Here is a 15,509-nt window from a genome sequence, read left to right on the forward strand (position 1 = left end):
ATCGTCAAAAATCGTAAATCGGGGGAAGGGGGAGGGGAAAGGGGAGGGCGGGAAAACCGGCACGCTTAAAAAAAAACCCCTAAAACCCACCCGACCCTTTAAAATAAATCCCCCACCCTCCCGAACCCCCCCAAAATACCTTAAATTACCTGGGGTCCAGAGGAAGGGTCCCGCTGTGATCTTCCACTCTCGGACCTCCGGTGCTTGTAGAAATGGGGCCGGTGCTACCTTTGGTTTTTCCGTACGGAAAAACGATTCGCGGCAGGAGATCGCTCCCGGACCCCCGCTGGACCCCCAGGGACTTTTGGCCAGCTTGGGGGGGCCTTCTGACCCCCACAAGACTTGCCAAAAGTCCAGCGGAGGTCCAAAACGACCTCCTGCAGTCAAATCGTGTTGTCTACGGCCGGCGCCATTTTGCGCAAAATGGCGCCGGCCGTAGACAACACGATTCGACTGCAGGAGGTCATTCCGGACCCCCGCTGGACTTTTAGCAAGTCTTGTGGGGGTCAGGAGGCCCCCCCAAGCTGGCCAAAAGTCCCTGGGGGTCCGGGAACGACTTCCTGCATGCAAATCGTTTTTCCGTACGGAAAATGGCGCCGGCCATACGGCCGGTAGGGGGGATTTAGTTAGGGCTGGGGGGGTTGGTTAGGGAGGGGAAGGTGGGGGGGCCAGAAAAAAGTTCCCTCCGAGGCCGCTCCGAAGTGGCCTCGGAGGGAATGGAGGCAGGCTGCTCAGCTCGGCGCACGCAGGTTGCACAATTGTGCACCACCCTGCGCGCGCTGACACTGGATTTTATAAAATGCTCGCAGCAGCTCACGCATGTTATAAAATCTGGCTTAGATTTGTTCGCACTGAGTTGCGCGAACAAATCTACGCCTGCGCATAACTTACAAATCTACTCCTATATCTACAATTAGGTATATAAATAGATATCCTCTTTAATAAACTATTAGCCTCATCATAGATGGCTTTATGTAGCAATGAAAGTATTTTAAATTGTGACCTCTGAGCAATTATGAATCAATGCTAATTTTTCATGTACATCATAACAAACCACAGACTACTGCAAACCACAAATTTCCTGACTGCATCAATTGCAGAACATTCATCAAATATTTTGGCAGCCCAATAAACAAATTAAAATAATCTACTGAACTCAAAACCAGGGCTTAAACAATTAATCTAAAATACATGGGAGATAGATAATGCCACAAGGCATCACCAAATGCAACTTATAAAATGCTGCTTTTGAGACATTTCTAACGTGATTCTTAAGAGAAAGTTTCCTATCATCTAATACCTCTAGATTATGTGCCTCTTCTAACAAACAAAGGGTCTGAGACCCAGCAGTGGTTATAGATGGAGAAGGGCGATGTAATTGCCCTATCCATAATATAATGGTTTTATTTTCATTTAATAACAACTGATTGTATATGAACCAATCTTTGATCTTCCTGTAACACCTAGGAAAACACTCTTCTAGAAATTCTCCTGGCTTTGGCCTAGGAATTTAAAAAAATTGTAATTCATATGCATACAATTTATACACTAAGCTCAGGAATTTCATAAGAGGTCCAAGAAGTTATAAAAATACATCAAAAAGGGCCATTGAAAGTATGGACCCCTGCGGCACCCCAGATTGTAACTGAAAACCACCTCTAAATCTAACCTATCAAAAAGGATGAAAACCATCTTAATATATCACTTTCAATTTCAATAGATTGTAGCTGATCAAGTGGAAAGGCTTGAGATATAGTGTCAAATGCTGAGGCTACATCCAACTGTATAAAAATTCCAGTGCGAGGCACATCAAGGAGTTCATGTTCAAGTATCTTTTACTGAATTTTCAAAAAAAAAACCAGAACATCCACTTGTCAGCACAATCTGGAAAGATTGGCTTCATTGGTCTACTCTTCCCAATGCACGTATTCTCAGTATATTACTATTCATGCCAGCATTTATTTCTCATTTTATTTATTTATTTCTCATCCCCCAACCTGAAGTAACTCCCGCCCCTCCCCACACCCTCTAACATGTCATCAAACAGTGAAATTAGAAAACATTCAGTTCCACAAAATGTGCAGGAACCACACTGTTTTTTTTTAAATTTAGTATATGATAATCATCCAACAATGTTTCCTGTTGAAGCAATGCACATTTCTCTATAATTTTACCCCTTGAGCATAATTTGGAAATAAGTCTATAATTAGTTAACTCATTTTCTGATAAAGATGGATCTTTACAATTGTTTGAATGATCACTTGTTTCCATTCTACAGGAACCAGACCTTGAGAGAGAAAGATGTATTTATTTATTTACCGGTGTTTGTACATCACATCGGTTTACAGTTAACAGATAGCAAAAATGAAGGGAGAAGGAGAGAAGCAGAAGTTACATCAAACAGGATAAATAGTTGTAAAAAACAATATAAAGAGAATGGTTACACATTCAGTGTCTTAGGGGGTCATTTTCTAAAGGTATTGCATGCGAAAAGGGACTTCTCGCGTGCGGTATCTAAATCGGGGCGGAGTTCGCACCGGAAGGGGAGGCCTCGGGGCGGACTCCGCGATGACTTCACTGACGGCGAAAGGTAAGACTCCTTATCACCGCCAGTATCATGCCCAATAGCGCCACCTTTCATGGTGACGCTATTGGGTGCGAAAACCAGCAGCGATAGCACCACGCAGGTGCAATCATTGCCAACGTTCGCAGGCCCTCCCCCTGCTTCACTCCACCCACCCCCCCGTTACCGCCAAATTCTCTAAGGTCTGTGACCGTAGAAAATCCAGGCCTTAGTTAGATAAGAATTTAGATAGGGGAGGAATGAGAAAGCAAAATAACATGGAACAATAATAATAATAGTAGACATATTAATCATGTTCATTATGGGGCAGATTTTCAAAAGCCCCAGGATGTGTGTAAGTCCAGGGGCTTGCAAAAAGAAGCGGGGAGGTGGCGGGGTGGGACTAGAGGCTCCCGGCACAGCAGCCATTTGCTGCTGTGCCGGGGATCGCGCTCAGGCAGTCAGCCGGCGCGCACAATTTACTTCAGCCCTAAGGCTGAAGTAAATTTTGAAATAAAAGATAATTTAGCAAAAAGGTAGGGGGAGAAAGGGCGAGAGAGGTAAGGGAAGGTGGGGTGGGGGGTTCCCTCCAAGGCCGCTCCAATTTCAGTACATCCTTGGAGGGAACGGGGAAAGCCCATGCGGCTTGGCTCGGCACGTGCAAGGTACACAACTGTGCACCCCCTTGCATGTGCCGACCCCCGATTTTATAACTTCCACGCGCCTGTGCGTGTGGAAGTTATAAAATCGGGCGTACATGTGTGCGTGCCGGGTAGTGTGTGCACATGTACGCCCGCACTGCTGGTTCAAAAATCTACCCCTATTTGATTAGCAAACACTTCTAAATAATTTTTCAGATTCAAAAATGGACATTGGTCAAGATCATACTTTACTAACTTAACTCCAGCCAACACTTCACAAAGTTCTCCTTTGGTCAATCTAAAGGATGACCAATGAATCATACTAATCTCTGAATGACTATCGAATACTTCATCAATACCAGATGAATGCATCAGACTCTTTACTGTGGCAATTTTGTCCTGAAAATGAATTGCTAAATCCTCAGCATATAGGGTCAAGGTCTTTGTACGCAGGGTTTGTTTTTAACAATCCTTTTACCATATTGAACACTGCTCTAATGGTTTATTAATCACATCTTCAATTTTTGCAGATGTAAAACAATTCTTTAGACTGAAACACATTTGACCTTTATGTAGATAAAAACAAAAAAAACCCTTTTATTTCACATCCTTATGTTTCATCCATTTCCTTTCTGCATTTTGTCATTTTTTCCTTAATTCTAACAAATCCTTGTTATATACCAAGGCGCAACTGATGTCAGTACTCACTGTTTTATTACCTTTTCAGGAACAATATCATAAATTTGCTTCAATACTTGGTTCCACAATTTAACCGCATAAATCAACTCTGTCATTAAACATTTCCTTCAATGCAATCCACTTAGAACAGAAAATATGAGAATTAATTGTTGGTCTGACCACCTTTTGAATAAAATCACACCTCAAAATTATCTAGATTGTTCAAATGAAACAAAGGCAATTTATAATCTGACCCAAGGTATAAACAAGTTATTTATGTCAGGAACCAAGTTTTGTTGAGCTAAATCATCGTTAATTAAAATATCTAACATATGGTCATAGAGATGTGTTGCATGCTTTACCATAATACTTAGTTTGGCCAAAAGAGCCATAACAGCAGGCGAAGAATCATCTTCAAAGTGCATATTAAAATCTCCAAAAATAATTAACCTTTTACACTGCAAACACAAGGTAGCTAAAAAAATTATCTACAGAGTTAATTACTCCTGATTTCTGAGATGGGGGTAAAATAGCCAGATAAAATGTCAATGAATGATCTTGCAAAACAAGAGCTTCAAAATTATTGCTAGAATTCAGAGCAAATGTTTACTTTAAAAATCTTTCTAAAAATAACTAACACCCACCTCCAACTTTTTTAAAATCAACCAACTGTTTCATATAAATACCCCAAGGGACTTAATCCATTCATTAAAACATCTTTCAACCAAGATTCTGATAAGAATAAAAAAATTCTAAATTAAACTGAATTAAAAAATTTATGATTTAAGTTTTTTTTTTTTAGCTGACCTAGCATTCACATATGCCATACATTAATTTTCTGAAATATTAGTATCAATGATGGAAAGCCGAGAAGGATATACTAACACTCTATTGACTGTATCCCATTCTTTTCAAGACAATTCTAGATTATGGTAGCTGCCGTTGCCAGATCACAAAGAAATGACATTAGAATCTATTACTGACTCCATTAAGGGGGTCAGCTTAAAATATAAAGTCAAAAAAATAACTAGATACTCAAATAATAAAAATAAGAATAACAGTACCAAAACTCCCTTCACTGTCACACTCATGTCCCATGAAGGGGCACACAAAGTGGCAGGCCTGCCCCAAGGCCTCTCTTTTAGCACACGATGGTGTTGATGTTCACTGATGTCGCTTGTGGTTGGTGAGGCTCCTTCACATGTCAGCGGCAGAAAAGGATGTTGCGAGTGTAGACTCTTGGACAGAGGTGGAGTTGGCGCAAGCTGTAGGAAGGAACCCTGCAGGCTTCCACCATCAGCTGGCGGAGCTGGCAGTGGCAGATAACTAGTGAAGCTTCACCTATACTAGCCCTCATTCCCCTTTGATTGAGCCCTTGGGTGCTGGGGCCAGCAGGTCTTAGGCAGGGGGCCTTTGCTGATGAGCTGGATGTTGTGGAGATGGTCAGGTCAGGGTCAGGGCAGGTTGAGTTCAGGCATAGTTGGAGACAGGCAGTGGTAAAGGCAGGCAGTGGTGAGACATGGTCAAGAGTCAAGCAGTGGTTGTGGCAGACGGAGTTCAAGCATAGTCAAGAATCAACAGGCTGAAGTCCGAATCTGAGATCTGTCTGAGGGAAGGTGGAACAGGCAGGCAGGGAGGTGAGGAGCAGCACAGGTGGGCAGGCAAAGCACAGAAGACACTGAAGAACTAAAGACTGACCACAGGATGAAGATGAAGACCAGGAACTAGGGAACAAGGACTGGGTACTGAAGAGATGAAGACCAGGAACACAAACAGAAATACTGAGGCAACTTGCTGTACTTCGCAGTAGTGGACCTATAGACGAGGTGTGGACTGTAAGGAGAAAGGCCTTTTTATAGGGTGAGGGCTGTGATGTCGTGGGGAGTTTCCTGCCATGGGCGCTTTAAATCTGGGGAGGTTACGCACACGTGCACCTTAGGAGCAGCATCGGGCTGAGTCGGCGGCATCCTGCTGCAAGTAGCATCAGCCCTGCTTGAGCTCAGTGGCCTGCCACGTTGCAGCCTTGAAGGGGTCCTTGTTGATATCGGGGCTGGAGGATGGAACTATGGACAAACAAATGTAACATGGGACAGGCTCAGGTATTCATCCCGCAGTAGCAGCAGGGATTCAGCAGAGTAGATTAGTGCTTGGTTCAAAGCCTGCAGACCTCTCTTTTATTACACAATGGTGTCAACGCTAACTAATGCTCACTGATGCAAAACTTTGATCTTTATATTTATTTATTTATTTATTTAAGGTCTCTTTTATACCGACATCCGTTGACACATCGCATCGGTTTACAAAAAACAAAAACATTTGGGCAGAGCCCTTACATATAACAGCGGAACAAGATTAACTTTTGGGCGGGGCCCTTACATATAACCAATAGAGTACATTAAACAGGGGGGTGAAAACTAGCTATAAATATAACTCAATATGAGTAAACCAACTATATACACAGATAGGAGAGTTCAAAGTACAACAAACAGCAGGCAAATTCTTAGTCTTAAATCGGAGGCATTCATAGTCATAGCTCGAAGAGTATATATTATAGAGGAATTCACTAATGGGGGAAATTCTAAGTGGTAGGGGGGGATATGGAGTAGGCTTGCTGGAAAAGCCAGGTTTTCAGTTTTTTTTTTAATTTGGGTGTATGTGTCTCTAGGCGTATATCATGGGGTAGGGAGTTCCATAAGGTGGGGCCGGCGAGGGAGAAAGCTCTGCTAATAGTAGAGGATAAAAATATTAATAGTAGAGGATAAAAATATTAAACATTAACTGCATTAATACAGGTCACACTACACTCAAGCCTCAACCCTAATTAACCCAGCCTGCTCAGTGCCTCCGTGCCTCTTTTTTGAATCACCCCGGCTCTCTGGCCTGGCTTCTCTTACCTTGCTATTCTGCCTTGCCTTGTGGCCTACCCTGGCCTCCTGCCTTGCCTTGTGGCTCTGTTTGGCCTCTTTTATTGCTCTGTGGCCTCTCTTGGGCCCCTTGCCTTGCTTTGGGCCCTTCCAGCCTTCTGGCCTTGCTTTGTGACCTCTCTGGCCTCCTTGCCATGTTTTGTGTCCTCCTGGGCTTTCCTGTTTTACCTTGCAGCCTCCAGGCTTACTAAGAATACCTTGTCAGCCTTGTGCCCTGTTTGGCTTTCTTGTTCCTGTTACTTGTATAGTCCTATCCTTGTTCAGTCCTATCCTTGTCCATTTCCTGTCTAGTTTGTCCTTTATCTGTGCCCTGCCTTGTCTAGCCTGCCCTGCCTCATCTAGCCTGATGTTGTACAGAAGACAAGCCCTACTGCTCCTAGAACCCTAGGACTCAACCTATAGGGTAAGAGGTTGGTTTGGCAGAAGACCAACTTGCAACCCTGTACTACCTCCAGGAAGGAAATGACTATGGAGATGGCCAAACACCACCACACCAAAGACTGCAGAAGCAGCCCTTTAACACAATGTGGCCCCCATCCTCATGGAACCACCATCATCTTAAAGGGCTAATAGCTACTGAAAAATAAAGTGTGGCCAAATGGGGAGGCTGAGCGTGGCTCATTGCTGATCCTGTTTAAAACCCAGGGCCACCAGTCGAGGTGGTCCTGACTCCCTGAAAAGAAAAATAAAGTTGACGGCATGTGGTGGCCCCTTCCCCCTCCCCCTGACCCTACAATTGCCATAGCCTCCCCCTGACCCCCCGATTGCATAGCTCCCCTTCCCCTCATCCTCCAGCTTCCCTCCAGAAATGCCCTTACCTTATCCTCGATCCCACAGCGGGTATGGGTGCAACCATACACCAATCCCTGTCGGCGCCTTTTCCCAAAATGGTGCCAACCTCACATTGCCCTAGCCATGTGACTGAGGTAAGGTCTGGGAATCTGATTCAGCTGCTCAGCTATCCTAAGTTATCATTATTTTCCCCGGTTCAGATGTGATGTGCTTAAAATTTCAGAAGAAGCATTACCCCCATTTGTAAGTCCTTTTTTCTTCCCTCCAGGGAGGAACCAGAGGCTGAGGATGGGAAAGATTAGGCTAATGAATGTAAGGATGGTTTGGATGTATCTGAGGTAATAGTCATTGATGGTGGATGAAACCCATAGTCTTTTAGTGACTCTTGTGTTTTCATTAGATTGGGACTTAGTCCTGTGTTTTTATTTTGGGAATGCCTATGCTTTATTTATAGGTCATAAAATATGATATTTCCAGGCCTGTGCAGAGCTACACAGCACCATAGGAAACAATTTCAGCAAATTTCCTACCTGTTTTCCAATGTAAATGTTAGCTGATGATGTCTTATGCTAAACCTAATATGTTATGAACCCTCTCAATTGTCATTTCATTGATTCTAAGAAATCCAGGAATATTGTGACTGTTGATAGAGGAGGAGGTACTGTTTAGCACTATATGTATTTTTAGCAGGGTCTATGCTCTGTTTTTTATAGATTTCTTTATTTTTTTCTTATAATCACTCCTTGGTATTTCCTTGGTTCTCCTTCTAATTTTGATTTTGGTGTATTCTACATGCACTTAGGGCCTCATTTTCTTAAGTATCTCAGGCCTGCGATACTTAAGGTAATGAGAGGCGGGGGCCGAAACGGGGGGCAGGCCTGCGCTAGCCGGCAGTGATCGCACCGTCACGGTGGATCGCTGCTGGTTTCACACCCAGTAGCGCCACCATAGGAGGTGTAGCTATTGGGAGCGAACTCAGACGCGAAAAGGGCCTTACCTTTTCGTCGTCCATGGCGTCTTCGCGGAGTCGGCCCCGGTGATGCCCTGACTCCTCCTCTTCTGGGGCCGACTCCGCCCCCATTTTGGTATCGCACGCGAAAAGGGACATTTCGCGTGCGAAATGTCCCTTACCGCGTGCGGTACGTTTAGAAAATAAGGCCCATAGTGTGTATACTAGTTTTTTATTTTGATTCTTTTTTTATTGCATTCCTTATGATACTTTTCTTTGCAAGTTGTATTTTTTAAATAACTTTTTTGTTTTACAAAAATTCAACATTTAAGCGCCATTATTTACAACTTATCGGTAAAGAAACCCTGCCCAAGAAAAAAGAAGCATATGGCTCTTTCAGGGAGGGTTTACTGATCCATACTAATTCAGTCTTTGATGTATTGACTTTTAACCTATTAGAAACAAAGAAACATGATTGCAGAAAAAGACCACATACAGCCCATCTAGGTCCACCCGCACCAGCTGCTCAGCTCTTTCAAATGTATGTGTATGAATGTATTTTTTCTTATGAAAATGATGTTTAGTGTTTAATAAAAATGTCCTTTACTACACTCCATATGTCTTGATTTCATATTAAAATTATGGTGGATGGATAGAAAATTTGATTATTTAAAAATCTTGTGTTGCATTTTCAGGTCAAGTTAATGCCTCCAGCACCCAACGATGACCTTGCTACTCTGAGCGAACTGACAGATAGTAGTCTCCTCTATGAAATTCAGAAACGTTTCAGCAACAATCAAATATATGTGAGTGACTTTGCAGCTTCTTGAATTAATTGACTCTTATCACCTCATTGCAGTGCCAGTTAATGAAAGAACGTTTTGAAAAGTTTCAGTTTAATTCTAAACTACCACAAAAAATGCTATTTCGTTCCAGAGTAAGCAGGGTAGTATAGTGAAACTTAAAAAGTGCTTCATTAGTTTTACTTCGAATTCAGTGATTCCTTGGATTTCACTAAGCAGTGTATTATAAGCAGCAGCTTTCTGATTCTCCTTGTTAAGTGATAGCCATGATAGGTTTGAATCACCCAATTCATAGACTTAGAAGTATTTATGATTTACTTTTTGAATCGACTTCTGGTGAATAATAGGGATGTGCAGAAGAAAAAAAATCATTTTGATTCGTTGATTCATTTTGTTGGGACCCCAATTCATTTCATTAATTTCAAAGCAAAAAAAAATATTCGTTTATTAGTTTGATTCATTTTTCGTTTGACATTAGTCAATGGGGGATGTTTTGCAGCCTATTTTTGGTTGCAGAATTGTTTTTTGTTTTTTTTTTGTTTTTTTTTAAATCAATTTGGATGAAACTTCTGGGAGCAATCATCAGAAGGGGAAAAGGTACTTAGATGGTGGCAAAGTGGAACCAAAGTGGCATGAATAGCTTAAGGTACCGTAAAGGGGCAAAGGGGTACCAGGAGTGACAAGAGTGCATTAACAGAGGTGCAAAGCAGCAGCAAGAGTATAAAAAACACCCCACAGCTTCAAAAGAGGGCACCGATAAGAGTTGTAAGGCAGCACGAGAGGCAAAGTGGCACGACAAGTGGCATCAACATCCTACAGCACAATGAAGGGGGAACATAGCAAGCAGAAAGTGTCAGAAAAAACCCCAAGGCGCCGATAAAGGGACAAAGCAGCAGAAAGACTAGCACCAACATACTGAGGAACCATGATAGTGGCAAGAACACCACAAGGAGTAGAATCGTCTGGTGTATGGCAGCAAGGCAGAGTGGCAGAAAGTCGATAGGGGCAAGACAGGTAGGCACAGTGGAGGTAGACAGGCCCCTCTGGTGTTGATAGGGGTCAGACAAGACAAGGCCTTCCACGCCAATCCTTACCTTCCACGCCAATCCTTACCTTCCACGCCAATCCTTACCTTCACATACACCATGACTAACCTTCTTGTTTGAATTTTATATTATTTTACACTATCGTTACATGTTTGAATTAATAACCTGTCCTTTCTCTTCTCTCTCTGCCAAGTTCTAATCTCCCTGTTATTTGTAACTGCCTTTTTCCGCACCATTGTTTTAGTTTTGTTTACGATGCACACTTGTTTTAATGTGAACCAGCATGATGGGACTGCGTTCTCGAATGCCGGTATATAAAAACCCTAAATAAATAAATAAAATAAATAAGGCTCAGTGCACCGACGGTGTTAGGCTGGTAGCAGCCCCCAGCATGCCGGGACCAGGTCCTCGGAGTTAGGTTGTTTGGGAATGCAGCCCAAAGCGGGTGGTAAACTCCATCTAAGGCTAAATACTGGCACGAGATTGATAGTCGTCAAGTACCGTAAGTAAAAGTTGAAAAGAACTTTGAAGAGAGAGTTCAAGAGGCATGAAACCTTTAAGAGGTCGGTCGGACTGGGGCGGTGGATCCCCCTTGGGCGGGAAATGCCTCTTGGATGGCCCCGGCCCCCGCAGGGTGCATTTCCTCCATGACAGTGAGCCACAACTGTCTCCAGGTCGGCTGGGAAGGCCTTGGGGGGGGGGGGGGGCAGGTGGCTCACTGCTCTGGCAGCACGTATTATAGCGCCCCCCCCCCAGCAGTAGCTTTGGCATTTCCGCCAGGACCAAGAAATATGGCCGATGCGCCCTCCTCTGAGGGGGGGGGGCGGGGTAAGGGGGATGGGGCCCCGGCTCCTGATGCGACTGTCAACCAGGGAGGACTGTCCTCGGTGCACCTCGACTGTGCATGCCGCTGGGTGGGGAGGCCCACGCCGGGTGCCAGGGGTCCGTGGTGATGTTGGTCACCCACCCAACCCATCTTGAAACACGGACCAAGGAGTCTAACAAGCGCGCTAGTTAGAGGGCCTCCCGAAATCCTGTGGCACAATGAAGGTGAGGGCCGGCGTTCACCGGTTGAGGTGGGATCCTGCCGTGTCCCGGCAGCGGGCGCACCACTGGTCTGTCTCACCCACCCCATTGGAGAGGTGGAGCATGAGCATGTGATAGGACCCAAAAGATGGTGAACTATGTCTGGGCAGGGCGAATCCAGTGTAAACTCTGGTAGAAGTCCTTAGCAGTCCTGATGTGTAATTGGTCCTCTGACCTGGGTATAGGGGTGAAAGATTAATCGAACCATCTAGTAGCTGGTTCCCTCTGAAGTTTCCCTCAGGATAGCTTGCACTTGGGCTATCCCCAGGTTTTATCTGGTAAAGCGAATGATTAGAGGTCTTGGGGCTGAAATGATCTCAACTTATTCTCAAACTTTAAATGGGTAAGATGCCCGGCTCACTGGCTGGAGCTGGACATGGAAGCTGGACATGGAATCGAGTGCCTAGTGGGCCACGTTTGGTAAGCAGAACTGGCACTGCGGGATGAAACAAACGCCGGGTTAAGGCGCCCGATGCTGATGCTCAACAGTTCCCAGAAAAGGTGTTGGTTGATATAGACAGCAGGATGGTGGCCATGGAAGTCGGAATCCACTAAGCAGTGTGTAACACCTCACCTGCCGAATCAACTAGCCCTGAAAATGGATGGCGCTGGAGCATCGGGCCCATACCTGGCCAGCGCCAGCCATGGGGGCTAAGCCACAATGGGTAGGAGGGCTGCTATAGTGGGCCCTTGTAGTGACATAAGGGATGAGACAGACAGGCACAGCGGATGAGTTCAGGCCCCTGTGGTGTTGATAGGGGCAAAACAAGGAGGCAGACTAAATAAAGTCATGTCCATGTGCTGATATATCTGGAGCATATGAGGCAGGCAGAGCTGCTGCAAGGCTTTAAAGTGCTTTTATTCATCTTGCCATTCACAGGGAAAATCTGGAAACCCAAGAAAAGAAACACAGTTGATGGAAACACTAGCATTTCCATCAACTGTGGTGCCAGCCTTGAACGATAAGGGCTCATGATATCCCCTGTCATTGAAAAGACACGTTCAATGGGCACACTGGTTGGTGGAGAGGACAGATATTGCTGAGCCACTTTGGCTAAGGGTAGCCAGAGAGTGGACTTGTGTGCCATACATGCCAGCAAATCTGTCTCCATGTCCTCAGTGGGCTCTGTGAGATACCATGTCACTGAAATTTTGTGCTGATGTCTCCTTTGCTCGGGTGGGCTGAGAGTCCTTATTGTCAGCTGCTTTCAATCTAGATTGTGCCAGAAGAGATGATTTTTTAGGGGCAACATGGCTTTGGCGTACTGAAGTGGAGGGGTCACTGACAGAGTGCTGCTCCTGCTTGGGCTTGCACTATTCTCTGAAGTGTCCGCCTTTTCCTCCTCTGCTTCATGCCTAATCTTCTCTGCCTATGATGCTCTTGTTCACAGACCTTTTCTAACAGCATGTTCTTCACAAATGTGAGACCATCAGACTGTAGGGTGAGTTTCCCTTTCACATGGGGATCACAGACTGTGACAAGTATGTATGTGTCGTGCTTTGTTAAAGGGCCTAATCTCTCTTTCACCTGCTTCTGCAAAAGGTCCAGACAACACAGATCCTCTGCTGTCATTTCCTCTTCCTGTTTAAAGCCCTCCAATTTTTACTCCAGAATAGGGATGATTTCACCCAAGGTGGTACTTCTGGAACTCAGTTCCTCTGTGGCATCCTTGAAGGGCTTCAGGAGTTTTACCAGCTGACTCATGACTACCCAATCTTGATGCCCTAGGGGATTATGCTCACCTATTTCCATTTCCAGAGAAAGATTATGAAGGGATGTCTGCTGTTCCACTAACTTCTGCAAGCATCATATAGGTGGAATTCCACCAGGTGCTCATGTTTTTACTCATCAATAAGAAATTTCTCCCTCCTCCCCCCCCCTCCACGAACAATCTTCCTTCCCCCTCCCCCCCCCATTAGCAAACCTCCCTCCCCATGTGCTAGTCTCACTCTAATAGTGCATACTGCTACTGTTCCTAGTTATGTTATGTTATATTATCCAAGTTGTTCACTCCCTTGTTCATTGTAAGACATATGTTGTCATTGTTTTCTACTTGTTATAATGTAAACCGGAGTGATAAGTAATTCTGTTACCTGAACTTCGGTATAAAAAAAGTTATAAATAAAATAAATAAGGTGCCAATGTCTTGAATGAGACACTTGTGAGGCATGTCCAAATCAGTCTGCTTTTGATGGAGAACCTGCCCCGCCTTCACACTTCTGTGGAAGTACCTTGCTATGTTCCTGCACTTCTGTACTAACTCCTGCAGGTATTCATTGTCTTGGTGCTTGGACTGCAGCCTCAGAGCTGACCACTACCAGGTGCAGAGTGTGTGCAAAACATCAGATGTTCTGAAAGCCCCCTTCAAATATTGCCTTTACCATGTTTGCACTATTGTCTGTGACAAAGAACTCTGCCTGAAGATTCCTGGCTCTCTGGTGTAGCTGCCAGCCCACTAGTATGTCTCTGATGCATGATAGAATATTGCCTGAGGTATGGGCCTCATCCGTCAGGTGGGTGTGCAGTAAATCCCACCTGCACCCTGATACTTGGTCACTGATAGAGCTGCTGCCTGCCCCTGCCTCAGCCAGGTCCCACCAGTGCGCTGTCAGGGAGAGGTAAGAGTGTGAAGCATTCATGGTGGTCCAGATATCGCAGGTAAAATGCACACTCCCCTCTACCTTAGCTAGCAGCGCCTGGATGCGACTGCAACACTGGTTGTACAGGCTGGGCATTACCTTTCTGCTAAATGTGGTTCTGGAGGGACTTTGTAATTTGGAGCTAAGACCTGCAGCAAATGCTTGAAACCCACATTTTCCACTACTTGTAGGGGCTGATCATCAAGGGCAATCATTTCCCCAATGCTCCTGGTTACAACTTTTGAGGCTGCTTGCTTCCTTCTCCAGGATAGCATTACCGAACATCACCCCATTTCCTCCATGGTGGGTTGTCACTTCTGAAGCATGGCAGGGGGCTGCTGGCCTGCCACCTGACTGCTATAAGGGGCTGAGGGCGTAGGATGACTCTGCTCCTTTTCAATCACTTTATGCTGCCTGGAAAAAGGGGTCCCCTGACTGGTAATGTACCATCCCCAGATGTTACTACTGTTGGGTATTGCTTCTGCATATGATGCATCATTCTAGAATTGGTTAGATGGCCTACTTGCTTGCCTCTGCTAATATCCCTGGCACAGTAATTACACTGAGCAAAACGCGGGTCCTTCCTCACGTTAAAGTGGCTCCAGATCGCAGATGTCTTTCGTGATCCCTTCTCTATAGCCTTCGGGATGCTGGCACTAGAGTTGAAGTAGTGGGTGGAACCTGAGAAGCAATGCCAGGGGCATCAGTCAAACTCTCTGCCTGCACTGACTGCTCTTCCTCTTCATCACCAGTTTCCTCTCTCTCCTCCAACACTGAAGTGGAGGCTAAGGTGGAACTTACTAATCCTCCTAAACCTTCTTCAGCTATTATTTCTTCCATTTTTGATGAAGGGAATCCCTTATAAGATTATTCTTCATTGGAATCAGAAGCAAACAGTAACTGCACTAAATCGTCAGCGCTAACTAGAGATGTATGCTGTCGAACTGCTGCTTTTGGGTCTCACTCTTTTGCTTTCTCCACTGCCCCAACTGCCATGGATGGCTCAGCCTCCCCTTCCCTCACCTCCAAAACAACAGGGTCAGAAACAGGTGGTGGCGGAGCATCATCTTTAAATTTAAGTTTTTTTTCTGGCTGGAACTGCCTGTCCCTCCTGAGATTTTGGATTGGAACAGGTCCCTTTTTAACTTTAATAGGGGACTTAGAAAATAGCCACTGCTATTACTAGCAATGGTAAAATGGAATAGACTTAGTTTTTGGGTACTTGCCAGGTTCTTATGGCCTGGATTGGCCACTGTTGGAAACAGGATGCTGGGCTTGATGGACCCTTGGTCTGACCCAGTATGGCATGTTCTTATGACCCTCTTGAAGTGCCTCCTCTGCCAGTGCCAATAACATTTTTCCCTCTACCTCTACCTTTCCCTGACAT

The 15,509-nt window shown here is 44.9% G+C and overlaps 1 protein-coding gene across 1 annotated transcript in view; it reads left to right on the top strand.

Annotated features, from left to right (window-relative positions):
- LOC115092484 (unconventional myosin-XVI-like) overlaps positions 1 to 15,509 on the top strand; it is a 334,559-nt gene that overhangs the window by 233,896 nt on the left and 85,154 nt on the right. The window contains exon 11 of the mRNA XM_029603324.1: positions 9,243 to 9,353. Coding sequence (XP_029459184.1) covers positions 9,243 to 9,353 — 111 coding nt within the window. The remainder of the gene's footprint in view (positions 1 to 9,242; positions 9,354 to 15,509) is intronic.

This window comes from Rhinatrema bivittatum, chromosome 5, assembly GCF_901001135.1.
Source record: "Rhinatrema bivittatum chromosome 5, aRhiBiv1.1, whole genome shotgun sequence".
NCBI classification, from domain to species: Eukaryota; Metazoa; Chordata; class Amphibia; order Gymnophiona; family Rhinatrematidae; genus Rhinatrema; species Rhinatrema bivittatum.